Source organism: Carassius gibelio, chromosome A1 (assembly GCF_023724105.1).
Source record: "Carassius gibelio isolate Cgi1373 ecotype wild population from Czech Republic chromosome A1, carGib1.2-hapl.c, whole genome shotgun sequence".
Lineage (NCBI taxonomy): Eukaryota > Metazoa > Chordata > Actinopteri > Cypriniformes > Cyprinidae > Carassius > Carassius gibelio.
Window position 1 is genome coordinate 35,209,716 of NC_068371.1, and position 27,560 is coordinate 35,237,275.

Below are 27,560 nucleotides of genomic sequence, written 5' to 3' on the forward strand. Positions count from 1 at the left end.
ATGACACCATTTACAGGAAATCAAGCCGATACTAAATGCCACGATTACACTTAATTACACAAAACTGCTAAATCTGGTTCCTGAAAAAATGTCCCTTCTGTTTACTAAAGTTATTGTTACTGCAATAAAACTCTTATTAGAAAGAAAAACAGTCACAGTATAACATGATGTCAGAGTATTATCAGAGTATATCTATTAATTATTATGAAAATTTATAATAATGCTATGTTAAGTATTTATAACTATTGTAACTACTGAACAGCTTTTAGGCATAAAATATTGTCATCATGGTATGTATTTGTAAGGGACAGTATTTCCTCCTCTCTCCTTGCGGTTTAAAAACTCTTTATTATATTGTGTGATGAAAAATGAAACAGCATGAGCACATGAAACAGTAACACAATCCTCTATAATACAAAAGTCCAAACGTAATAATTCATGCTGTAAATAAAACTTCTCTGCTACTGCTAGTTCTGATTTTTCATTTTGACATATGTACACTGTCTGCACAATTCTGTGATATACTCAAGCAACTAAGAGTCTTTTTTTTTGACACAACTTCATTGCAGTTATAGTAAATTCCAGTGAGATCCAAGCCTAAATTCAATACTGATTTAATTTATCATTTATTACAACTTATTCATGTCTTATTATGGTGCATGTGTAAAATTCATCCTCACTGCATTAGTGTGTCAGTAAAGACATAATTTTACACTGGACTGGACTAGTGAGGTGACTGTGTCGATGTGGCTTGTCCTAAGCAATATTCTGTAACATCATTAAAAAAGGACAGCCAGAGACAGATTTGAAGTTATTTTAAGATATGTGCTAGATGCAGTGAATTTGTTATCAAAGCTATAAAAATGAGTAGGGGAATAACAATGTTGAGACTCCAGATTCAAGACTAAAACTTAGCCATCTGCTATCTGCCATCAAGAGATTTATCACGAGCAATGACTGCCTCGTCAAACTTGATCATCAGTGTGGTCCCCTTGTGCCAGTGGACAGTGACTTTGGCGGGGAAGCCACTGTGGGTTAGGATAGCCTCCACGATGCCACCGGTGAAGGCTGCACAGTTCAAAGTGCTGTTCTCCTTCGGTACTGAAATGTAGGCGTTGATCAAAGGCTCCTTCTCAATGATGTAGTATGTTTTGTCATCATCGTTGGCTTGTTCCAGTTTGTCTGCTTCCTTGCCGAATAATGCTTTCCATACGTTTACCTAGCAAGAAAGAAAGAAACAGAGTTAACACTATAGGCTACGTTAACTTTGGAGGAATTAGTTCACCTCAGACCAGACAATATGTAGATGAGCTTGTTTCTTCACCATAACAGATTTGGAGAAATGTAGTATTACATCACTTGCTCAACAGTGATGGACTGGAAACATGTGAATTACTTGTGGATTACTGTGATGTTTTTATCAGTTCTTCTGACTCCCATTGACTGGAGAACAAATGGTGTAATGCTAAATTTCTCCAAATCTTAACAGACAAACTCATCTGTCAGTTTAAATTTTTAGGTGACCTATTCCTGCAACGAAAAACGATCTACAATCTGTTAACAAATAAACAGTGATACCTTAATAAAGAGAAGTATGTTTAAAACTTTGGTCTCTCTTTTTCCATTTTTCTCCCTCATCACAAGGACGTCCAGAAGACTGGCTCCGACCCCTTGACCCATGTCCGCCAGCCGGGCCTGGAGCTCCGACACCGAGTACACGCGGCTCTGGCAGTACTGCACCATCTCCGAGAAGAGCAGCGCGAACGCGCTCACGCTCACCTCGGTTTTGGGGCGCGTGAGCGAGCGCTCGAGGATCGCAGATTTGCCTCGCGTGAAGCGCACCTCCATTCCGTCCACACCGAAATCGAATCACAACCTGAATTAAACAACGAATTTGACGTAATCCTGGAATATAAACAAATGTTCTGTTATAAACCAGCAGTTTATTATACGCAAATGAATGTCAGGTAACCTTAGAATTCATTGATTTGTCATTAATTCATGTAGTTACTCTAATTACATTATAGGGTTTCCTGAATTTATAAGGATTGAATAATAGATCGAACGAGCCAACTTGTAAAGAAATAATGAAATTATAATGCAGGTATCTTAATCAAAGCATATTTCATTGCTAAGCGTTTACCTGATGTTTTGGGTTTCAGTTCCGGAAGCGTGAAGCTAAGATTAGCGGAAATCGTCACTCTACGCTTGTAACCGCATATTTTCAATATAAAAGTAGGACGGGAAATATCAATGACTTTACGTTTTCAAAACGAAGCATAGTGTTTGGTAGTGGTAAGAGTTTTGGAAATGTAATTTTCGTTTTATTAATTTGCGAAAAGCTCTTTCTAACGAAATTATTATTCAGCAGCAACGACTTTTATTTTAAAGTCAATTAAAAGTTAGAGGTCAGGATGCGCTTTGCTCACACTGTGCGTCATGTACTTGTAAATAGCAACTAGACTTGAAAAGAACAGGCGATTTATATCCCTCGATGTAAGTTTGCAATTAATTTGGAAAGCGGAACTATATAATTAACGTGTTTTTTATATATATATTTCCTCATCACGTTCCAGGACAGTTTAGGAGCATAACAGCCTTCTGAATTTATACTTTTATATCTGTTCTGCATCTGTGAATTTAGTCTGATTTTTTATTTTTATTTTACATGCATGTCATGTTCAGATGAATAATGTTAAGGTACTTCCAAACCTTTACAAATATGTTTTTCTATTAAACATAAGTTTCTCCTTAAACTGCACTGCAAGGTGTGACCATGCTTCCTGCATTCACGAGCCTCAGACACTTTTCCACAACTACGGTGAGGAGAGCAGGTAAGAAAATGTACTGAATTTAATTAAATGTAATATTTAGTTTTTTTATTTTTATTTACATAGGTTAACATTAATCATATTTGCTTCAAAATCAACTTTTAAATACATTAAGGGAGCATATTTTATATGATATACATGACTGTTATCAGTTCATCTGTCATCTAATGATGACTATATTTTGACAGCGTCTGAGTTCCGAATGACTGTCCCGTGGGGAGAGATGAGAGGTCAGGTTTGGGGTCCTTCTAATGGTCGTCCCGTGCTGTGCTTGCACGGTTGGGCTGACAACTGCGAGACATTCAGTACCCTGATTCCATTGCTTCCTAAAGGTGCAGTGAAGGATTTATTAACATTATAAAGGTCCACATGGATAAATTCATTCTTACATACCTCATATACAAATGAAGTGAAACTAGTTCTCAATTTCTCTTGTTTTTAAACTCCACATCTCTCCCAGACTGGAGATTCGTAGCCATTGACTTTCCAGGTCACGGTCTCTCGTCTCATAGGCCTGATGGGTGCCTTTACACCTTCCCTTTGTATGTGGCAGATGTTCGGCGAGTTGTTGAAGGTATGAAGCAACTAAGCCTTTGTTACAAACCATTAATCTTTATTACAAAAAAAAAAATCCTTGGAATAAGATAAAAGTACTTGAAAAAAAAACAGTGTTTGAAGTAAGAAGACTTGTCAAAGGTATAGGCTATTTAATTTCAGTGCATTTTGGCAATTTGTTTTACTCATTTTATGCATAAGCAAGTAAAAAAAAGTGGAAAAGAAGTGGAAATAATGCAAAATAAACACTGAAGATACAATCAATGAAAGTAAGCCATAATAGATAATGCAGTGATGCATCTATAGTAAGTTTTTCTTGTTCAAATTCTTTTGTTATTTTTACTGAAAAAGCAAGGCTAAAGCTAAATACATACTGTAAGTGTGACTATATATATATATAATTTTTTTTTTTTTTTTTTTGCAGCTCTTCAGTGGAAGCAGTTCTCTATCATTGGACATAGTATGGGTGAGTCAACACTTCATACACTTATAAAGGTCAAAGTTTTCTTGTGTGTGTGAAAGGTCAGAGGAAATATGCAAACTGTACGTTAACTGATGATAAATCATTTTATTGTGCAGTTGTGTAGTGCTATTTAAAGCCTTTATATTTTGTAGCTTTTCTTCAATGACATAAATGTATGTTAGTATATCACTAGAAGGGCATTAGAAAGACACTCTGGGATCAATGCCACCTACTTGTCTTCGTATTTCCCCACTATTTATAGCATCACCACTTCTCTAATATCACCCTTATTCACGACCAGATGACGATCAAATTTGAGTACCCGCGGTATTATTGTCTAAGATTTGATCTTAAATTAATTAAAATATATTTTAAAACAAAGATTTAAATATTCCACAGTAGGAAAAACAAGTGTGAGTTAGGCGTGGGTAAAGATATAGAAAAAAAGAGGTGAACAATTCATTAACTTGAAGTAACATAAAATAACCACAATAATATAATAATAAGATTAAACAAAATGTTTATAATAATAATTACTACTAATTTGGTTACTGGATAACACTGCAATGTAAATGAAATTAAAAATTTTTTAAAATCAGTCAATTTCACAAATAAGTAACAAATATGCATGACATTTTTTTTTACAGGTGGGAATGTGGCAGGAATAGTGAGTATCCATCATATTTTTTCTATTTATGTAAATTTTATTGTTGTTTAGTACAGTTTTTCTCAGCTGGTTTACTTCATGACTCAGATTTGACATAAAGGAAAAAGGTATTACAATACTAAAATGATGCAATGTAAAAAAAAAAATTTTTTTTCATAATCTTTGAATTATTTAATATTAGAGTAAGCTGTAAAGCTCCAACAGTTTGCGAAGTTATTCACTTTTTGCTATCTTGCTATGCTTGAGTATAAAGCTGGCTTGCATTGTGTTTATCTGCTGTCCTTGAACGGTTACATGATAGGTTTTTGCAACAGAACCAAAGTTTTAGTAAATAAAGTCTCTGTAATGTGTAAATGTAGTGTGTGATAACAGTTCCTTCTGGTTTTCCAGTTTAGTGCCTTGTACCCAGAGATGGTTGATGCTGTAGTTCTCTTGGACACTTATGGATTCCTCCCAACACAAATGGTATCAATAGACTGAGCATTTTAGAGTCATCATTTGTAAATCATAGAAGAAGACTTCTCATTCAACATACATGCAGCAATGATAACAACACGCATGTTTACTTGTCCTTCCTTAGACTGACATGTTCAAGAACATGAGGAAAGGGATTAACGATCAAATCCACTATGACAACAAGACGGATGAGAGGAAAGAGAGGGTGTACACGTATGAGAAAGCCAAAGAAAGGTGAAGAATTCCTCACATTCGGTTACAGACAAACATGTAGCACATCAATGTTCCTCTTTTCAGTTGGGTTTCAGCCACATTTTGAGTGTCTTCTCTTTAAAATCACCCAAAATTCAAAATATAAAACTACATTTTTTTATGAAACATTGCAGTATTTATTATAACCAATTTTTCTTAGACAAAATCAAGTCGCGCCCCACATTCTCTTCTTATTCGAGAAATTATTTAACTTGGATATGTTTAACAATATGGAAGTAAGGTGATCACAGCTTCCATTAACGTCAACGTAAACGTTTTTTACAGTTATTCCTCTTTAACTGTAAAAATCATTAACCCACCTCATATTGATTGCAAAGCTGAATTTTCAGCAACCCGTATCGCATGATCCTTCAGAAATCATTCTAATCTTTGCTGCTTATAAAACATTTCTTTTTATTATCAACTTTGAAAACAGTTGTGCTGCTTAATATTTTTTTATGGTAACTGTGATACATTTTTTTAAGGGTTCTGTGATGAATAAAAAGTACAAATTCAAATGAATTTATGGTAGCACTTTATTTTACAGTCCTGTTCCTCATGTACATACTATGTACTTATTATAGTAATTACAATTACTATTTAATAACTAGGTACTAAACCTGAACCTACCCCTAAACCTAACCCTACCCCAAGTAGTTAACTCGTGTTAACAGAACTTTCTTAGATAAATACACTGTAAGTACACTATAAGTACATGTTAGTACACGTACTGTAAAATAAAGTGCAACCGAATTTATTATTATTATTACTATACTCTCTTAGATTGAAGGCTGCAAACCCTTCCCTTTCCGATCAGTCTGCAGACATTCTGTTAGAGCGAGCTATCAGAGAAGTTGAGGGAGGTAAGACACAAAGAAATTGAATTCTCACTCTACAGAACTAGACTTTTTGACTTTTTTTATTTTTCTCTAAATTACTTCCTTTCTCTTAAAGGATTTGTATTCACCAGAGATTTCAGGATCAACCTGGTGAGCCATTTATTCATTCCTTTACATTTCAGTTGTTTGTTTATTACTGATAACAAGATTTCATATTTAGTTTGACTGTTTGACCCTTATTTATCTGTGACAAATCCACCAAAAACTCATATTATCATATACAGTAGTTTATTATTTTTTTGTTGTGGTCTCTGCTATAAAAATATCTTGTGTTTAGGAATGAATGTGTAAAAAACACACAATACATTTCATAATTTTGTTTTTGTTTCAGAAAAACATTGTGAATAATAATATTGAACAGTGCCTTCACATGTTGTCACTAGTTAAAGCCAGAGTGATGCTATTGCTGTGAGTTTACACACACACACACACACACACACACACATAGTTTTCTTAGTGTTCAAGAGAAACACTGCATATTTAAACACAGTGCTCAAAATTAGAGATGCATGATTATTACAATTCTTGTCCAGTACTGATATGATGATAATTATTTCCATGATACGACCAGAAAATAATAATTGGCAGCTATTAAATTCTCTACTGTTATGTCTAAATAAATTCAAAATAAATAACTAAAAATGAAAATCATTCATTTATATACTAAAAGTCAGTTTCGGCATCACAACATTATGATATACAGTATGAAAAATATTTAACTTTTTTAAATATACTGGCCCCAAAAAAGTATTAAATCAAATATAAAATGCCAGAATGACTTTGTATTAGATAACAAGATATATAAACCTAGTGGCATATGCAGACAATTATCCACACAGCAGTTTTATACAATATCAATATCTGAATCTGTCTTGCATTCATGTCTTGTGACATAGTTGCTGCATTGTTTCAAAAGGAAAGATTTGTCTTTCTTTAGGGCAAAAGATGGTATATTCAAAACGTTTACTCTACCTAATGGATATGGTGATATGATTCAGAAGAGCTGGACTGATCAAAAAGTGAGATGTGCAAACATACACACAAACATAAGTGTAAAATGTCTGTCTGTTGTTGAGCAGAAATCTCTTTCTTTCTCAATCCTCTGCAGGCCACCATTCTTAACATAGAAGGGGATCATCACATTCACCTCAACAAACCTGAGTCTGTGGCCTCCATAATCACTGATTTTCTTCAGTCACACAGTCCTGACAGGGAAACAGGGAATGAATCACAGAAAAATTAGTCTTCCAGATTATAGCACACAGATGCCAATTCAGATTATTCAAATAATATACACTGTACACTGATTAAAATATTTACACCATTAACCAATTCTCGTAATTTTGTATGATACTGTGATGCTTTAAGCATCATAAACCCACAATTATTTTTTTTAATTTACAAAAGTTATTTTATTAGAAAACGCTCAGAACGTTTCAGGAAATTTTCGATATCCATTTGTCTTCCATTTTTAACACTATGTTCAGTCCCTCCGTGTGGAAATCTCCCTCATATGATGATGCCGCCACATTCACAGTAGGTACGGTGCTTTTTGAGATGTGGAGCGTGTTATATTGGCAAAATACAAAATAAACGCTTATATCAGTATTCAAAAAAAGAGGTTTAGTGCTGAACTGGCTTTATATATTACTAGATTTAATCTATTCAGAGAGAAGCTGGCTATATGTGATGAACTAAAGTTTTTTTGAAAGCGTAAATATTAACCAGAACATCTGTTCGTTTTTACTTTTGTTGTGATGAAGCGAAACTAAAGGTTAAAGTCTAATGCAATTTGTGCAATAATTTGACTTTGTGCCATTATTGGGGGCAAGTACGGTAAAAGGACTGTCACTATAAATTATATTTTGAATTATGAACTATTGAACTATTGATGAACTATTTTCTACTTTAATATGTTTTAAAATGATGGTAAAGCGTAATTTTCTGCAGCATTACTCCAGTGTTTAGTCCAACATGATCCTTCAGAAACCAATCTAATATGCTTATTTGGTGCTTAAGAAACAATTATTATTTTTATCAGTGTTGAAAACAGTTCCACTTTATTTAGGATTGTTTGATGAATAGAATGTACAAATGAACAGCATTTATTTGAAATAGAAATCTTTTGTAACTTTATAAATGCTTTGACTGTCACTCTTGAACAATTGTATGTATTCTTGTTGAATAAAAGTATAATTTTTTAATACTACTGACCCCAGAAGTACTACTACTGAACAGTAGTATATATAAAAATACTAAACCAAATGTATTTATATCACAAACATGCTTGTTTGATAAGTTAGTGTCCTTATTTAAAGTGATGAACTACACCTGTGTTAACTTAAATCACTGTGATAACAGTTAGTTAAAAATAATTGCAGAAATATTTCAAAAGAGTGATACTGGATCTGAGAGAAGTTCCAGCTAAATGTACTTGCAGCTGCCACTTAGTTTGATATTTTATTGTTACCGAAATTTGGGCATTTTTAGGTGTGACATTTTCAAGTGTCCAAATACATTACTGTATGCAACTGGTGTGTGTGTGTGCATCAGCTGTGTTATGAATGTGCAGATTGCTGTGAATGTGTCTGTTTGTTTAATTTCCTTCAGGTTTTGCTGAAAGCTGCACATTTGCCTTGTGCTCATATGTAGGTCAGTGCTGCTCAGTTTTGCCTGACATTTGAGACTATCAATAGCATGGTATTCTGAAGGCCAAACACTGTGTAATGTGTGCTTGTGTCTGTAAATCTGCTTTATGTATATTCAGTCAGGCATTGCTCACCTCAAGCTAGTAGAGTCATGTAGCTTCCGAATGTGTGTGTGTGTGTGTGTGTGTGCAAGAAAGATTGCTGTGGGAAGATTTTTCTGGGAAGTGTCATTCCTGTTAAAGAAATTCAATTCCGTAATCATTTATCCTCAAATCTGTATTTTTCTTTCAAACACCACAAAATGAGATTTTAAAGGGGATAGTTCACCCAAAAATTTTTGTGATGAACACAAAAGAAGAAATTTTGAAGAATGTTGATAACCAAACAGTTTTGATTCCCACTTACTTCCAATGTATTTTTTTATTGTATTTATTTATTTTTTGTCCATATGATAGACATCAATGGGAACAGAAATGTTTACCAAAATTCTTTAAAATCTGTGTTTCCATAAAATTAATTCTTCTTCTGTATTTCCATAAAATAAAATATGAATAGTCTCATTAAAGATAATGACATGCCAAATTTGATTATGCACATGTTGTAAATATTAGATTTAGGAGATTTGTTAGCATATGAAAAATTTCTAAAAATAAAGAGTCAATTTATCAGACCACCATTCATTGTATGCAAAAGAGCAGCAATGACATTTTGTTAAATTTCTTTTTTTTTGTTCCAAAGAATAAAGTCATACAGGTTTAAAATATAAATGATGACAGAATTGTGAACTACCCTTGATGTGCTAAATGCTGTATGTTATTTGAACCATTTTGGGAATGTGAAAACATTTATACAATATAACATTCCTCCTAAAATATTCCTCTAATTTCTGATGATAAGTGCCATGTTTCAGTTTGACATGAAATGATTAGTAATATGAGAGCAAGATTGAGAAGAAAGGGATTACAAAAAATATTACATAACTTCTGCTCTGACCCTTTCCTCGTCAGAGATATTTCCATGGTTACCCCCCTCCCAACTGGAATGGGATGGTACAGCTTTTGACAAGGAGAGCACGAAAGCAAGGGTGCGAGAAAAGCCCTCATTCCATAGCACTGAATAAAATCAAATGTCTTTGTCCACATAGCTTTGCCAGCTGCTGTTTAGCTTCGTTATTCAGCATTTTAATTAGACGATTCCATCTGCTTAGCCTGGGTTTGAGATTTAAAACCCGAAACTACAGCGTCAGTTCACAGACGATCAAGGAAAGACTGCAGGTATGTGAAGACACACATATGTGCATGTGTGGAAGTGATGTTTTATCGCATGCTGTAGAAGTATGCTTAATTTTTAGTGTGTTTCACCATCATTTTACGTCATCTTCATTTTTTTTTTTTTTTTTTTGTTCTTCATTGACAGAACCTGCTGCACTGTTAAGTATGAGTGACAGTACCATCATATTTTGAAATGGATTATGCAGCATTTCATATGCTGCAGTGCACAGGTGCGTTCTCATGTAGAGAATAATATATGTGTCTCTATATGTTTCTCTATATACTTTTGAGATCACACAATGCCCTGGATGTTTCTGGACTGGTTCGTCCCCGTCTATCTGCTGGTCTCTGTCCTGGTCCTGGCTGGTTTTGGAGCATGTCTGTATTTTCTGGAGCCAGGTCTTCAGGATGCCCACAAGTGGAGCAACAAGTCACTGAAGCACCAGCCACTGGCATGCTGCAGAGATGACGACAGCAATGCCTTGTTATGATGTGGATGCTGCAATTAGACGTTTGAGCCAAGTCATACTGTATATTGATGCCACTTTATCAAAATCCATTGTCTTTTCACAGGGTTTCTATAGTTACTGTATATGCAATCATCTACAATCAGATTACAGACCAAAATAGTATAATACACTGCAGAACTCGACTGCAGAACAGTGATGATTCCCACACAACCTTCCACACAAGTCAACATCAGAGTAAGTTTTGGTGACATTTGGCCAAACTGGAGGAACATCCTTGACTTTTATGTAAAGGGTGTATTGTGTGAAAACACATTACAAACGATGAACAAACAAGAGGGAAGGTTTCCAGATCATGACGTCATGTTCCAGTTCACATTTTAGGACATGCCTGAGATATCTGGAAAACCAATGTCCTAAGATACATACGTTATATTGTGAATTAAAGAGTAAAGTAGGGAACTCAAAATACTCGGCATGCTATTTGTCATTAGTCATTAGATAATGATAGAAATATTAGTTTCTGCCTTCTGATATAAAAAGTGACATATTTCAAAAGCATGTTCAAAACTCATTCTTTTCTGAGGCCCTGGAAGTGTTTATTATCAGTTTATTAGTTTGAGTTTTTTTAACGTGCCAGTAGTTTGTGTCACTCACTCATTATCTTTGGTCTGTAACATCTAGATTCACACCAATTTCATCAACAAAATGCCTTTAATGTGAGTTAAAATTGTGTTAAGCTGTTGGTTATAATCATACTTTGTACAATCGTATATAATAATGGCATTCGCAATATAGTGGATAATTGTATCAAGAATTGTACTATGTTTCTTTCCCCCTCTTGCAAATATTACTTTATTTAAAAATAAACACAAACTGGTCAAGAAATCCTGCTTCTCTGCATGTTTTCACTTAATTTTGGAGTTTCACAAATTCTGCCATTTAGCGAGTATGATATGAAGAGAGTGGGTGAATGAGACAGTGGCGCTTCAGATGAGAAGAATGGAGGGAATGTAAGTCTAGTTCCCACCATTTCCTGACGCACTCTTCCCCCTTCATTCTCTTGCTTCTCTCTTCCAGTAAACAGACCACAGGATCACAGGTCAGTCATATTACATATCCTTTTTTGAATCTGCTCACTATATGTCTTAGTGAATAATCAACCCCTTTTTCTCCATATTCAGTGAAATATTTGACTTTGGAATTCATATTTACTTCTGTTTTCAGTCATGGTTTTCTTTATTTACAGTGAACTCTGAATTTTGTTTTACATGCTCAAAGTTTTTTTTTTCTTTTATGAAATCTTATAGGCTGTGTTTGATACTGCAATGAACCCAAAGGAACTAGACCCAACTGGAAAAATATTACCTATTGGGTCTCCTCTCAACTCACCATCTTCGTCCTCAGCAAGACTCTCCCCAAGTCTTAACCCTCTTTCTCCTTCCCCTTCCCATCTTTCACCATGTCCAGTTACCTCAGGCTCTTCTCCCTCCCATCTCTCAGCATTATCCACTTCTCCTTCTCGTCTCAGTCCATCTTCTCACTTTATTTCATCATACTCTCCAGTTCGTCTGTCTCCCTGTCCCACTTGTGACCCGTCTACCTCACCCACTAGAGTGTCTCCCTGTCCCGTACCTCTTTCCCCCTCTGTTGTCTTAAAAAAGCCCATCCATATTTCCTCCTTCAGCCAGAGTGGGCAAAATTTGGAACAACAGAACCTGACTGATAGTTCTCCACAAAGGTTTGTTTTCTCTCAGTAGATACATTTTCAAACCTTTTGATCCCAAGGTCTCCTAAATTTGCAGATTTACTCAAGAGGAAATTAAAAAAAAAAATATGTTTTTCTGTGTGAGAAACAATGTGATACTTTAAAGCATTGCATTTTGTAAAATTAAACACTAATATACAATAAAACATAATATTATAAACTAAATACAAAAAAAAAAAAAAAAAAATTCTACCAAAGCAAATTATTTAAATGCTTTCTGAAAAATAATTACTTAGTGTTAAGTTGCCTTTTCTCCCCACTATATTTTATATAAAAACTTAATGTTAAAAGTTTTTTTAGTTAAATTTTAACTCTAAATATAATTAAAAATAGTTTAAAATTTAACTTTTAAATTCTCCTTATAATTTTTCCCTATAATTCTTTATAATCCTGATATGGCCCCTAGGGGGTCCCTAGACGCCAGTTAAAAAAAACCCTGTCCCAATATATTACATTATCATGTGTCATTTCCTAATATTACATATTGCAAATGTCTTTACTTTTACAATATTTTACTCTGTTGAATATTTGGATTATAAAAAACTGTAGTTTATTCACATAATTAATGTTACCTTGTCCATTTTTACTGTTCCGTGTTCTACAGCATCATCAACACTGTGGATACATCCCTAAATTCACCACAGCTGTCAGTCAAGTCTGTCAAGACTACTTCTCAATTAGACACAACAATTGGATTACTACCAACTGCCAAAAACAAACCATTACATTCTGCTGATATGCATGATAAAGCAAGGCCAGTAGAAAACAAAATGTCTATAAATATGCCCATTTTATTCACTGAAAGAACCGTAAAATCAATACCCATATCCAACAGGAGGGGTCAAAAAAAGCAAACTGGCCTTCAACAAGAACCATTCAGCCCTCCACAACAGGATAAACTAAAGCAAAATTCGAACATCTGTTGTAGGGGAGTTACCAAGCCTTTAATGTTTGAAAGCTTAAGCCCTAAAAACCTCAGACATGTTGAAAAAAGTGCATTCAGACCACAAAATTTAGCTAGCTATCAAAAGAAGCGCCAATCCCAAGACCCTACTCTAGTACGAATCAGGCTTGGTTTGATTAAGACAGGGAGGATTATAAACTCTGGTGCCCAGATTTCTAATCTGGATAAGATTAAGAAAGGCAGTGAAGGGAGCAACCCAAAAATTCAAAGCGATGGACATCCTGCTGTTTCGGAGAAGTTAAAACAGCCTGCTCGTTCAAAGATAATGTTAGGGGCAGCCAAGCAGATAATAAGACCCACCATGATGAGTGAGAGGAGCTTTGGGGAACCTCAAAACCACCCACAAGTTTCATCTGAAGGAAATACACAACTTTCCACACAGTCAGCACTTACAAATCCAATCTCATCACCTAAAAGCATCAAAGGCCAAAGGGATATTTTAAAAAAACTGGACAATGTAAGTTCTCCAAAGGAATACAGTGTACTGGTTTTATCCAACTCAGAGCTTCAAGACACAACTTCATATGACTGTAATACAACCAATGATCGTTCTCATGAAAGTAATATGATGATCAACTCTTCCGATCAGAATCAAACCAGTGCTAATGTCAACCAAGAGTCTAAACCAAACATCAGGCCTCAGTCTGCAGCTTCTGAAACAGTCAGTGCTGTCATAACATCCCGCTACAGTAAAACATCAGATCAGTGCAGCCGGATGAGCTGCTTCCAGTTCCCTTCGAAGAGTCACAGATCATCCACTGAATGCGGTCAGCTGAGCCGAATCTGTAGACCTGTGATCAAACGAACATCTGACAGTAGACCTACATACTTCAAAACTCCTCAGGCATGGAGAAGATCTTCCTCAAACCAAACAGGGAGCACAAGAAGGAATGGCAGCAATTCATCCCAAAGTAGATGCAGCTTTTCCGATTCAGATTCTTCTAAATCCTCTTCAAGCGAAGCAACCTTGCATCAAGATAACAGATTTGCAAGAAGATACAGAGGCTCGCGGTTATACAAAAAGTGTGTGACTAGTTGTCCAACTAAATTTGTTGGAGAGAAATGCGATGCAGCTGTTCACCCGGACCTCTCGGACAGCCCAAACACACACACAAACTCTGAAATGCTGAAATGTTCCATGACTGGATGGATACCGCAGTGTCCATTCACTCTAGATCAACAACAAGAGTTCAAACACACACTTCATTCTACAGACTGTGAGAGATTTCAAGACATAAACTCCTCGTGGTTAACAGACCAAGAAGACCCCCCACCATTACAGCCATCTGTAGTCGCAGACATGAGGAGTGGAGCAGACTTAGAGTCCTGTCCTGGAGAATTCATGTCTACAGGTGAGTGCAAAGCTAAGTTACTGGAATTGCATTAAAAGGATTGTATATAAAGCTGCTTAAAGACATGAGAATCCCAAATAGCACGTACTGTATATACATAGCAGCATTATTTACATTTTGTATATAAACAGCCTAGGCATATAAAGTATCATGTATCAGGGAGGAAGACATTAACTTGTCAATAGTGGTGAACAATTGGGCAAGAAGCACGGTTAGTATTCTGATGTTTAGGGTTAGAAATTTGAACCAGCCCTTAAGCCTATAAAAATTTTTACTTAAGTGCACAATATGATACTTTATTTTGATACCTCAAATCATGTGGTTAAATCAAAGCACCACTGTAAGCATATAACAAAATGGTAAAAATCACCTAGAACACCTTAGAAACGGCACTGCAACGTAAAAAAAAATGCACCAAACATCTATAGAAACTGAATAGCAATGTGCTAAAAATCACACTAAATACTTTAGCAACAGGCTAAAAATCACTCATAACACTTTAGCAACTATCAATGTGCACTTAGAATCTTGTAACCACACAAAAAATGTGCTAAAACTAACAGGGAGCACTTTAGCAAATACTCACAACATGCTAAAAAAAATAATTCAGGACACTACAACATGTGCATAGAAATTTGCAAAAAAATCACCAAGAACACCTTAGCAGTTGCATAACCACATGCTAAAACCACTCAGACACACCTTTGTAACTGAATCACACTGACCTGGCACGAGCGAGCCCTTACATTTTCATCAGGAAAATTTCATCTGCTACTAGCCTTCAACTCTAATATGAATTCATACAACATTAATGATCTCTACAGTCAGCTCTTAAGGATCATGTGGCAAAAACACTGGTGATTCATGTAATGTCAGCATCCAAAAGGGACAATGCCATATAAATATATATCACCAAATAAAAATAAGGTCAAGTCAAAAGGGCCTATGGTAGATCAGTTTTTTTTTAATACTCAATATGTAGATCTGAACCATAGAAACCCTAAAATGAGTGTTTGAAGAATATAAGCTATGACGACGGACAAACTGTAAATGGTATACAGTAGTGTGCAAAATAGGGACTCTGTCTTATCATCAAGCACAGGCCTGTCTAAACACAGTGAGATAACCCAGTTATGAGGTAAAAGACACACTGAGGCTCAACGGCACTTCAGTGGCCACTGAATACACCACAAACACTTCGCATGTGAACAGAGTCCATGAGACAGGCAGGCGCAGTCTGAAATGTGAGTAGTTTTATTTAATTAATCAAAATTAATCTTTTGTTTTGTACACTTATGTGGTATTGTGAGTTTAAGTTTTTATAAAACCGACTTTATTTTCATAACATGATGTATTTCAGGATATTCAATGAGGACAAAATGTTGGATGGAACAAGGTGGTTGGAAAATAAGAGGACTCTATGACGTCAGCAGAAGGGAGTAGATGTTAGTTGATACCCATTATTATTATTATTAATTATTTTGATTTTAAGAAAGAATATTCTTTTGATTATCATATATTTTCTAACCGAAAAACAATCAAACAAATGTTTTCCTTAAGGAAAGTCATTGTATAGGCTACCACGTTGCTTTACACTATTCACCAGTCCTGTTTTTAATAATTAGCCACGTTAGTAGTCTAATTATTCTGCTTGATACAACATGCATTGTAAAATTTAATATAAATATCTTTACAAATGTAGATTACTTAAGCAAACATAGACAAACGGCTACGATTAAAATAGCAGAGTGCCGCAAAAATATAAAAAGTCACATAGCGACCCGAATCCCTAATTTCAGCTCGACCCTGTGCACTGAGCATGCGCACTGCATCACCCAGTCTCCCTTTAGTTTCCTTGGTAACAAAAAAAAAAAGGGTGGTGGAGGAAGGAATGAGGTGCATCGAGCTGCGAATAGAAAGGCGAGAGACGGGGTGAAAGAAAGAGGGAGCGAGGAGAGAGGTACCTGAACACATGATAATTCCCTAACGTCTGTCCAACTCCTGCCTTAGCCTACTTATACTTCAATAGACCGAAAAACAGCGAGAGCAGAAAAAGGACGAAAAATATACATCCTTGGATCGATACAAAAACACGGATCGGTAAGTGGGAATAGTGTTTCCCTCTGATTATTATACGAATCCTTTTGAGGTAAAAAAACATGATGGAAGAAACACGCTGGGTAACGTGTGTATGTTTGGCTTCCCGTCATTTAAACCGTTAGAAGCGTTTAAAATGCCTTTCATACTAATATTATTCTCTACTGAAAGACGCACATCATTGTCGCTCTGAAGGAAACCTCTCAAGTTATGTGTTGATGTTTAAAGAGCGTTTTGGTGCGTGAGAAAGGTCCAGCCGTGGGTGATTAAGCCGATAAAGAGATTTGTTGAATTGCCTCTGTAATAATTCATTATTTGTTCCTGATTTTGGGTGGCATATGGTCTTAATATAGGCCGACAACTCAGGGGAGCATTTAAAGTGGACTAGGCTGGGAAATAAAAGCACTAGATCACAATAGCATACAAAGGTTTTGTCATAAAAATTATTCAGTGATGTATACTTTTTGTGGTTTCCCTCAGCTAATCCTATTGTTTCTAAACAACTACATATTGTACATGCAAAACAGAGTAGATGAGAGTAACTTATGTTGTCCTTTAGTCAAAAATGTGTCTTAAAAGGATAATTCACTAAAATTAGACAATTATGTCATCATCATTTACTCACCATCTACTTCCAAACATTTATGCATTTATTTCTTGTGCCAAACACAAAAGAAGATATTTTGAAGAATTTTTGGTAAACAAACAGTTGACGGTAGCCATTGACTTTTTGTCAAGTGTAGGTACAACTAATATTTCTGTATTGTAATATTTCTGCTGTGCAGTGTAATTTGAAAATAAATAACAGCATATGTAACAAATTCATAGATAGGCGGCTTCACAACACCAAATAAAAAGTGATCCACATTAGTTATGTTGTCCTATTAGAGATTAAATTAGAAATTCCATTTCACATAAATATTATAACAAATATTAATATAAACAAAAAAAGTATAATTTTGCTGCATATTGTTTGCTGAGCTTCATATTTATAATATGTGAATGTAGTTTATAGAACTTATATTTAAAATGATATTATCATAACTAATATTCATATAAACACAATTATTGTAGATTGTATTTTTATGCATACGATTTGCATTTTAAAGTTTCATATTCAGAATATTTGAATGTAGTTATATACGGATTACATTCAAATAAAATTTGTATCGTATAATATAAATAATTTTAAATCATATTTTGCTTTACATTCTTTTTATCTAAAAGTTCAATGTTCAGAATATATAAAGTTGTAAAATACTACCTTCAAATAAAATAAATAACACAAATAAAGTAAAAAAATTATAATTTGCAGCACCTTAAATATATGATCACATACATCTACTGCTAGATTAAATGGTGGCACAGTGTAGCATTGATAGGGAATTTTTTTTTTTTGCCTGATTAAATGTATTGATTGTTTGATTCACTCTTTCACACAGACATGTCAGATATTGTGCCCCCTGAAGTGAGACCCAAACCTGCCGTCCCAGCTAAGCCATTTCATGTGGCCCCGCCTAATAGTGTTCCTTCACCCCAAGGAATGGGGGGTGAAGGTCAAGGGTCAGGTCGAGGATCTGCATTGCTTGGATACATCGGAATAGACACCATCATCGAGCAGATGCGGAAGAAAACCATGAAGACAGGCTTTGACTTCAACATCATGGTTGTTGGTGAGTGGGAGAGTAGTTTGTTCAGATTTACTTTTCACTATTTTTCACTTTCTTACCATTGCCCCTTTCTCTCTCTTTCTCTATCTCTCTCTCCAGGTCAGAGTGGTCTTGGGAAGTCTACTTTAGTGAATACTCTCTTTAAGTCACAGGTGAGCCGGAGGAGCACAAGCTGGAGTCGTGATGAGAAGTTCCCAAAGACTGTTGAGATTAAATCTGTATCTCATGGTAAGAGCATACTGATTATGTGATTTCTAAACATTTAACTGTTTCTCATTTTGTCAAGGATTCATAACAGCATATGTTGCTTGTTCAAGGAAACATTTTAAGCACTGGTTGCTAAAGGACAGACCTTTCACTCGACAGAAATAGACATTCATGGTCTAATTAAGAAAGACTCATTTAGTGTCTGCTGATGTAATCGACACACCAGGGCCTTTAGCACAGTGGCATAAAGCATAAAAATGTGCTTTTGAGTAAGATGTGTCTAGAGTGGCATGTGTTGTTTCCATGCCAAGTTAGGAGCTGTTGGTGAATCCCGTATTGGTTTGTGAATAGCTGGCAAACTAAATTATATCATATGTGTCCAAATGGTGTCCAGAAAAAAACAAATGTGTATTTCTTGTTGACTTTGTGAGATTTTGTTCTTATAGTGTTTGAAATGTAGGTGTAAAATAGCTGTCAGGTGGGAAATGTTTTAAATCATCATGATATTGTGTATAACATGTCTGACTTAAAAAAAAAAAAAAAAACATGTAACGTCAGGGTCGTCTTTACTGAGCCTCGTGAACTTTATTGGATGTTCCGAAACAAAGTCACACCCACTGCGCTTCAAATAAATTCCTCCCTGTAGGCAGTATCATTGTTGTCTCTGATGAGGTCAATCACTGTGGTGTCATCTGCAAACTTAATAATGGGGTTGGATCCATGCACAGGTTTGTAATTGTGGGTTTAGAGAAAGTAGAGGAATGGGCTCAGCACACAGCCCTGTGGTACTCCAGTGTGAGTGTGATGGTGGTGGAGCAGGTGTGGCCTGGCCTAATATGCTTAGGTCTGTTGGTCAGAAAGTCCATAATCCAGTTGCAGAGTGAGGTGTTGATGTCCAGGTCTCCAAGTTTTGTGGTCTACTTGGATGGAATGATGGTGTTAAATGCTGAGCTAAAGTCAACAAAAAACATCCTTACAAATGAGTTGTTGTAACACTGTCAATGGTGGTGTTGATGTAATCCAGTACAGGGGAGGTATAGATATCAATGTCTGTGTGAGAGCCACAGGCAGCCTGAGAAGAACACATACTCCAGTCTGTGTATTGAAACCTGTCCTGAACTAAAGTGTCTGCTCCTGATGGCCACACTTTGATGGTCCTCACTAGCCGCGTTTCCACTGGCTAGCTTAAACCGGGCGTGCTAGTGTGTGCCAGGGCCAGTCGAGCTTACTGTCACTTCCGGGGCTTGATCGTGCCTCGCCGGGGCTTCATCGGGGCCAATGGCCAGGGTTTTTTGGACCGACGAAAACCTTGGGCCAAAGCGGGCCAGCTGGGGCTAGAGGAGGGGTTATTTATGAACAAAGGCAGAGTTTCTCCGTGTCTGGAGAACGTATGCGCGGATCATTTCAGAAAGATAACAGCTTTAAAACTGGTATTAAAGACTTTTTAAAATAAGTTGAGCGAAAAACTCACTCTTGTTAGCAGCAAGTGTTTGAAATAACTTGATCCGATGTGGATTATAATCACTAAACAAGGCAGAAATATTTATAAATGATGCAAAAGACTGTGCACGCTGGGCATTAACATTACCATAGTAAACATGGTAAATATGCGTCAGCTTCTTATTCTCTATCACAATTGTGTATTTATTAAGTAACATTTTATCTGTCGTCTCGTTTCAAGAGTTTAGCTCCACGTTGCATATCATCAACATAATAATGATTTTTGTTCTGGAGCTTTTATATAAATAGAGAGTCTGCGCATGCCGATCATTTCAGAAAGATAACAGCTTTAACACCAGCATTTAACACTTTTTTTTAATTAGTCAGGCTCAAAACTCACTTTCAGTCAGCAGCGAGTATCTAAAATAAAATGATCCAATGTGGATTATAATCACATACAAGGCAGAAATATTTATAAACGATGCAAAAGACTGTGCACGCTGGGCATTAACATTACCATAGTAAACATGGTAAATATGACCACTTGAAGAAATCATCAGCTTCTTATTCTCTATCACAATCGTGTATTTATTTACTAACTTATATTATCTATCACAAGCTTCGTCTCGAGAGTTTAGCTCACGTTGCCTATGCCTATCATAAAAAAATATAATAATGTTTTTGTTCGTGAGCTTTTAAAGAGATATTATCATTCATTCTAAATGTGACGGTTACTGGCTACAAATAAACAGAAACAGATTCGACTGAATAAGCAGGATATTTTCATAAGCGTAAAAAAAACAAATAGAAATAAGTGTATTTATGTGTGATTAATTTTGAGTCCTGATAAATTGAATCAATATGATCAATGTATAACTTATTCTACAGTAAAACATCGATGCTTTTGAATTTTAATATTTAACAAAGCATGCAAACAAACGGCTGCTTTTATCATGTTCGTTTTGCGATCGCTTGATCGTTTTATGTTCCAGTGACTTATTTCTTAGTTTTCTGATAACTTCTCTTTGTTGGTGAAATTCATGAGGTGCATGACGTTGTTCTGAGAGTCGTGTAAAGGGCGTGTTTTAGTGACACTGTGGAAACCCTGCGCTATTCTGTCCTCGGTGCTACTGGCCCGAGTAAGTAACAAAGAAAGGTGATCAGACTGTCCAAGGTGGGGTAGGGTGGTTGTGATGTAAGCTCCATCAATGTTTGTGTAAACATGATCCAAAGTATTCTCTCTTCTAGTGTGGCAGAAAACATGTTGATGGAATTTGGGGAGCACAGTCTTTAAGTTTGAGTGATTAAAATCATCCCTGATAATAAAAGCAGCCTCCGGGTGAGCAGTCTGTTGTTTACTAATGCAAGCTTGGCATAAGCATCTGGTGGAATATAGACTGAAGTTATAATGGTGGAAGTGAACTCCCGCGACAGATAAAAAGTTCTACTCTACACTTAACCATGAGAAACTCTAGGTTAGCTGAGCAGTGCTTCCCAACAATGACAGTGTTCATACACCAAGCTTTGTTGAGATAAATGCACAATCTGCCACCCCTTGTCTTGCTGGAGTCATCTGCTGTCCTACCTGCCCGGAGCGTGTATCGTCCGGCTAGCTCAATAGCATTATTGGTTACGTCGCTGTGTAGCCATGTTTCTGTGAAAACCATGACATTGCAATCCAAAAGTCTCTTACTGTGGGTGATGAGAAGTTGTAACTCATCAATTTTAACCTCTGCAAATGGCGAACTTGACGGGGACAGCAGTGATGGCGACAGCAGACTTGCATTATTACAGCTTGATTCAAATGAATTCATTTTACGATGCCTTTATGACCTTTTTGGATCTTCTAAGTTATGTTTACCTGGAATTTTAGTTGTGGGACAGAAACCTTTCAGGTTTCATTAAAAAATATTAAAAATATCGTAATTTGTGTTATAACAGTATTTCTATATTTCAGTCCTGGGTACCACTGCTCTGCATATTTCGTATGTCTTTCTTACTTTCCTGTCACAGGAACAATCACTGGCTGCATTACTGCATTTGTAGCTTGATCAATATTGATTTTGCAGTGATTGAGGAAGGAGGGGTGAAGATGAAGTTAACAGTCATCGACACACCAGGTTTTGGGGACCAAATCAACAATGAAAATTGGTGAGTACTATGTTTTTTGTGATTTCTCTGTTAAAGCCACAGGACAGGTAGCTATTTTTAACAAATGCAGTTGTTGCATATGATCCAAAATGCCAGCATCCTGCATCACTGCATCTAGGAAACTGAGGACATGCATTTGTGTCAGATAAAATAAATGGGGTCAGTTGTGTGCCTAATTTTGGCTGCTACTAACTGGCTTCAAAAACTGAACAAAAATGTTCCAAGTGTGAGGTGCAGTGTTTTGACTTCCAGTTCCAGATTTGCACTTAATTTGCACAGACCCGATTGCTGGTAGGGATGCCAAAAGTGAGTGTGTTTTGGCAGCATGCCCTAAGTGATCATATCCAAGTATCTCAGTTAAAAGGACACATAGTGTTTTTCTTTGTCATTCAAATGCCTTGGAGAAAATAGTGCTGCATTGGCTTTTGGGTGTTGATATTGTCTATATGCAGCTTTATATTCATACAGAACCAAAGCTTAGAATCTAAATATATTTAAAAACATTTTCTTGGGGTAAAAAGAAGTTTGAAATATGTGAGCAGTGGTATACTGTTTGAAAATATCTCAACGCCACCCATGCTGTTGAAAGAGTTATTCAGATGAAAAAATAAATATGTGCTGCATGCTGTGATGTGGATATGTTTGTAATAGTTCTATAATTCAGCACTCTGGTTAAGTCATGTTTATTGATGTAGAACTTCACACAATAGATTGCTTTAAGCAAGCGGCTTTATCATATTAAACATGAAATAACAGTGTCAGTGTCGATTAGTTTCGAGTAGAATTACAACTTCAATTTCTACTAAAAAGTAACTCTCCAGTAGGTTTGTGTTGTGTCTGACCAAGACGGACTGAACATTAGAAATTAACTACTTTTCTGGAACGTTTACTTCAAGCTGTTTCAAACTTTGTATGAACTACAAACTGTTTGGTCTAGTCTGTTGTTGATTTTTTTTCCCTTTGTGTTCCAAGTTGGGAGCCCATATCCAAATACATCAATGAACAATACGAGAAATTTTTGAAGGAAGAAGTCAACATTGCACGCAAGAAACGCATCCCTGATACCAGAGTACACTGCTGCTTGTACTTCATATCTCCAACTGGACACTCGTGAGTTTGAATTACATAGGAATATTTTACTTTAGCTCATATACCATGTACCGGTTTCCATAAGTATGTATTGAAGTTTATCTTTTCATCATATATGACAGCATAGCATATGATCAGCCACAGCTAATATCATACAGAATCAGCTCACATTTTGTTGAGTATTAATATCTTTGAGATTTATTTGTATTATTTGCCAGTAGTTGAAATATGCTTGCAGTTGCAGCTTCATTAATCAAAATCTAGAATACACTACACAACTATTGAAATCTGAATAGTTTTTAAAACTTGTCAGCGTTGTAAATGCTTACAGAGGAACAATTCATCATCTGAGGATCACACACTAGCAGACTTTGAGGTCATTCCGAACACACAGACGCATGACAAATTAAAACAAAATGTATTCAGAAATTGGCTCAAAATATCAAACATGTGATATCTTTGGACTGCATAGAATCATAGTCTTTTGTTAAAAATTTAAGTCTGTGATCTTCTGTAGAAACGGTCATCTCAAATTTGCCGACTGGCTCTGACGTTCAACAATTTGCATCAACTTGTCCAGATTGAAAATTGGAGCAAAAATCTGGGCAAAACTTGTGTAGTGTATTCCATCTGTGTAAGTCACTGTGTTGATTTAAGACGTGTGTGAGTATTCAATCAGCTGTAATGCTTCACTGAGCTTTATTAGTCAAACTGTGAACCTCAGAAAGGCCAGTGGCCCTGTAATAAAATCTGATTCTATCTGTCTATTAATTACATCTCTTTGCCCTTTCACAGGCTTCGCCAGTTGGATATTGAGTTCATGAAACATCTGAGTCGTGTGGTCAACATCATTCCTGTCATTGCCAAGTCGGACACACTCACTCTTGATGAGAAAACTGAATTTAAACAGAGGGTTAGACTAAAAGACAGATTCAAAATTTTATTCAGTTTATTCTGATTTTTACTCAGTTTACGCTGATTAATTACAGTTTAATATAATTTCTCTAGGTGAGGAAGGAGCTGGAAGCATGTGGGATTGAGTGTTATCCACAGAAGGAGTTTGATGAAGACATGGAGGATAAGAGTGATAATGATAAGATCAGGGTAAGGGGAGCTTCTCACATATTGCATGCTTTTCTTTTTCTTTACATCTCTCTTATCTCATCTTTCATCCCTCATCTGTTGGTCTTTGGTTTCATATTATGTTTGTCTCATTAAATCTGTGCATTACAGGAGGCGATGCCCTTTGCCGTGGTAGGAAGTGATAAAGAGTACCAGGCCAGTGGCAAACGAATTTTGGGCAGGAAGACACCCTGGGGAGTGGTGGAGGGTGAGTAGACTGTGTTTGCTGTGCTACTTCAAACCTTTAATGCAGATTTCTATCAAGTTTTTTTTTGTTATAATTAATTAATTATAAACTTCCCACAGCTGGCAAACAAACCTATAATATTTGGGTAATTTTCTATATTGAATGCATTTTTTGTTTTGCAGAAAATCATCTAATGTTGCATTTAAAACATGGACTGAAATAGCTTCTAATAGGATTATAGGTTTATATTTGCACAAAATATGAAATATGACTACAAAAATGTGAACCTAATGATCTTTACTCACTTTTTCAATCAGATGACGTTCTCCAGTTTTCTCAGGAGCTATTTGTCACATTTTGACATTTTTTATGAATGAAATCTCAAAATGTTACTTGTATGTTTTCCACCCTGTCAGTATGTACGTAGGGCAGTTTTAACAATTTAACTTGATCAAACAAGACAATGTCAATTTGAAAGTATCTTTTTATGATACTGTGTATAAAGAATGAGCTATTTTACAGTAAAACTTGTGTATTTGTACAGTGTATTGTGTTGATACATATTTTCTGATGAATCACTTTTTTTTTTGTTTAATCTGTATAGTTGAAAACCCAAATCACTGCGAATTCTCCTTACTTCGTGATTTCATGATTAGGTGATGTATGAAACCTTATTTGAAATACTAACCTTAATATTATTGTATTCACTACTGTTCAAAAGTTTGGTGTCAGTAAGACTTTTTTTAAAGAGTTTATTCAGCAAGGAAAATGACAATTAAAACATAATGCTACAAAAAAATTCTATTTAAAATAAATGCTGTTCTTGTTATTCATCCTGAATACATGTTTTCAACAAAAAATACTAAACAGTGTAACCATTTTTAACATCGATAATAAAAAAAATTAATGTTTCTTAAGCATCAAATGATAATATTAGAATGATTTCTGAAGGATCGTGTGACACTGAAGACTGGGGTAATGATACTGAAAACTCAGCATTGCATCACAGGAATAAAGTTAATCTTAAAATGTATTAAAACAAAAACAGTTGTAATAATATTCCACAATATTACAGTTCTCACTGTATTTCGGAACAAATAAATGCACCCTTAATGAGCATGAGAGATTTCTTTCAAAAACAGAGATCTTACTGTCTCCAAATGTTTAAACAGTCATTTGTTTTTATTTATTTCTTTATTTATCAATGTTTATGCTCTCTTAATATTGATAATAATAATAAAAAAAACATTTTATATAATTTGCAGGCTTTATGAAATAAAAATAAAATAAGATAAAAATAACAGTGACTAAACACAAACAATATTGTTATAATATACTCAGGTCTCACCTCCAGGACCTGAAGGAGGTCACTCATAACATCCACTACGAGACGTACCGTGCCAAGAGGCTCAACGATAATGGAGGTCTACATCCCATCTCCTCCTCTGGCCAAGACACACAAGAAAGTAACCTGTGAGGAAAGAAATGAGCAGCATAGTAAGGATGCGAGAGAAAACGAAAATTCATCTTTTCATCACAATTCAGCTGTGCATGCTCAGATTTTATCGCTATGGAGGTTTTGTCTTTTTACTCCTTTAAACTCTGTTTGGAACTTGTCATCATCTCTTGTTGCACAACCTTTTTGAAAATTAGAAAAAGCCTTCCCCAGTTGCTCACTTTGGTGAGTGAGTTTGCTTGTGATAATCTTGTTCAGGTCTAATATGATGGCAAATAGATGCTATATAGCTATAGCATTTGGAATTAAAAAATTGCCCAGTGTTGGCATATAATTTTCTCTGTCCTTTACTGGAACCTCTGTTAGTCAAATTTGAGCAGTTTTATATTGTTAGAAGGGGGATAGCACTGCCACTGCAGTCTGCGGCTCAATGGGCCTTATTTATTTAAAACATTTAGCACACTTTTAGTACCTTTGCCAATTAAACATACTCAAGTTATGTGTAAGCCTACTAAATTTTAACATGCAGGTGTTTTAATAAGTATTTAATTTCTTTGGCCCTATAAGAGTACAGCTGTGTTTCTTTAAGTATGTTAGATTCTCTAGTACTAACTTGTTACCATTGCTGTGTCTCTGCCAAAACAAGTCTCAGAGGACTCTGAAGTGACCACTGAGGCATATTCCTACAGATCATTCCAAACAGGTACAACAGTTTAAATGTGTGCCAAGATTTACAGTGGCTAATGTGTTTAAATGACTTTCCAGCAGCCCATTTAACTTCAGGTGGAAACTGAAAGAACACTGATTAAAATGATCAGTGCCTTTAACAAATCAAGAGTTGTAGTTTTGAGGATTTTCTTCAAGCACATTTGTATGGACACCCCATGTTTGTGTGCATGAGTATAAAAATTACAAAGCTTTCTCAAAGTTTTGCATATGGTAATAGTGATTTCTGTCTTCATATGTGATGGAATTTTTCTTTTAATTCCCATGTGTGCCAATATGTCCAATCGTGTGTGTGTGTATATATCTCACGACATCACTTCACAGAACATTACATATGTAGGAAGTCTACAGATACATACAGGTCCTTAATCAGCTCATCTTTTTCATATCACATTTAATTAATGCTGGTGTGGAATAATAAAACACCTTTGAACAATAATTATGAAACATTATTTGTATTGTATGTATGTTTTATTTATTATGATACTTATGTTTTCATTTAATAAAGATGTTTGCAATAATTGCCTTGAACTTTTTCAGTTTCCAAACACAACACAGTTTACCTGTTGTCTTTTCAGTTTAGTTCATGTCAGTGATTTTCAGTTTGAATTGTATAATGCAGAAACGGAGACCGTCATCTCGACATTTCCCACATTTTGCCTGTAGAGAGAGCTGTATGACTAAAGACTAAGGCGAGTCAGTATTCACAGAGTCCAGTGAGTGGCGCGATTCTGAATCGCCACAGTGACAGCACAGCAGTCCACTCTATTCGGTTCACACTGCGTTCTATTAGTACATCCGAATTCTCGTACGTCATATATG

General features: G+C 35.6%; 3 protein-coding genes across 8 annotated transcripts; 2 read left to right on the forward strand and 1 right to left on the reverse strand.

Moving 5' to 3' along the window:
- Positions 1–328: 328 nt before the first annotated feature.
- trappc5 (trafficking protein particle complex subunit 5) lies at positions 329–1,848 on the reverse strand. Its single transcript, XM_052604703.1, has 2 exons — positions 1,579–1,848; positions 329–1,219 (listed from the first exon to the last, which is right to left on the reverse strand). The coding sequence occupies exons 1-2, from the start codon at positions 1,846–1,848 to the stop codon at positions 923–925; spliced, it is 567 nt and encodes a 188-aa protein (XP_052460663.1). The 3' UTR covers positions 329–922.
- LOC128018851 (serine hydrolase-like protein) lies at positions 1,819–11,397 on the forward strand. 4 transcript variants are annotated; one of them, XM_052604672.1, is made up of 15 exons: positions 1,819–1,967; positions 2,769–2,834; positions 3,020–3,163; positions 3,292–3,405; positions 3,811–3,852; positions 4,497–4,516; positions 4,907–4,981; positions 5,097–5,206; positions 6,008–6,087; positions 6,179–6,213; positions 6,455–6,531; positions 7,061–7,142; positions 7,232–8,775; positions 9,779–10,045; positions 10,334–11,397. In XM_052604672.1, the coding sequence occupies exons 1-13, from the start codon at positions 1,961–1,963 to the stop codon at positions 7,364–7,366; spliced, it is 987 nt and encodes a 328-aa protein (XP_052460632.1). In that variant the 5' UTR covers positions 1,819–1,960; the 3' UTR covers positions 7,367–8,775; positions 9,779–10,045; positions 10,334–11,397. The 4 variants fall into 4 exon arrangements, with proteins under 4 accessions (XP_052460632.1, XP_052460623.1, XP_052460651.1 ...); XM_052604663.1 differs by having other exon boundaries at positions 1,942–1,967; positions 2,769–2,821; XM_052604691.1 differs by lacking the exon at positions 1,819–1,967 and adding an exon at positions 2,293–2,496.
- A 3,043-nt stretch (positions 11,398–14,440) lies between these two features.
- LOC128018833 (neuronal-specific septin-3) lies at positions 14,441–27,259 on the forward strand. 3 transcript variants are annotated; one of them, XM_052604654.1, is made up of 11 exons: positions 15,732–15,837; positions 15,954–16,038; positions 18,133–18,363; positions 18,460–18,588; positions 22,077–22,158; positions 23,131–23,268; positions 24,043–24,160; positions 24,256–24,351; positions 24,481–24,577; positions 25,161–25,212; positions 25,898–27,259. In XM_052604654.1, the coding sequence occupies exons 2-11, from the start codon at positions 16,014–16,016 to the stop codon at positions 26,031–26,033; spliced, it is 1,104 nt and encodes a 367-aa protein (XP_052460614.1). In that variant the 5' UTR covers positions 15,732–15,837; positions 15,954–16,013; the 3' UTR covers positions 26,034–27,259. The 3 variants fall into 3 exon arrangements, with proteins under 3 accessions (XP_052460606.1, XP_052460614.1, XP_052460619.1); XM_052604646.1 differs by lacking the exons at positions 15,732–15,837; positions 15,954–16,038 and adding an exon at positions 14,441–14,593; XM_052604659.1 differs by lacking the exons at positions 15,732–15,837; positions 15,954–16,038 and adding an exon at positions 16,047–16,693.
- Positions 27,260–27,560: the final 301 nt, after the last annotated feature.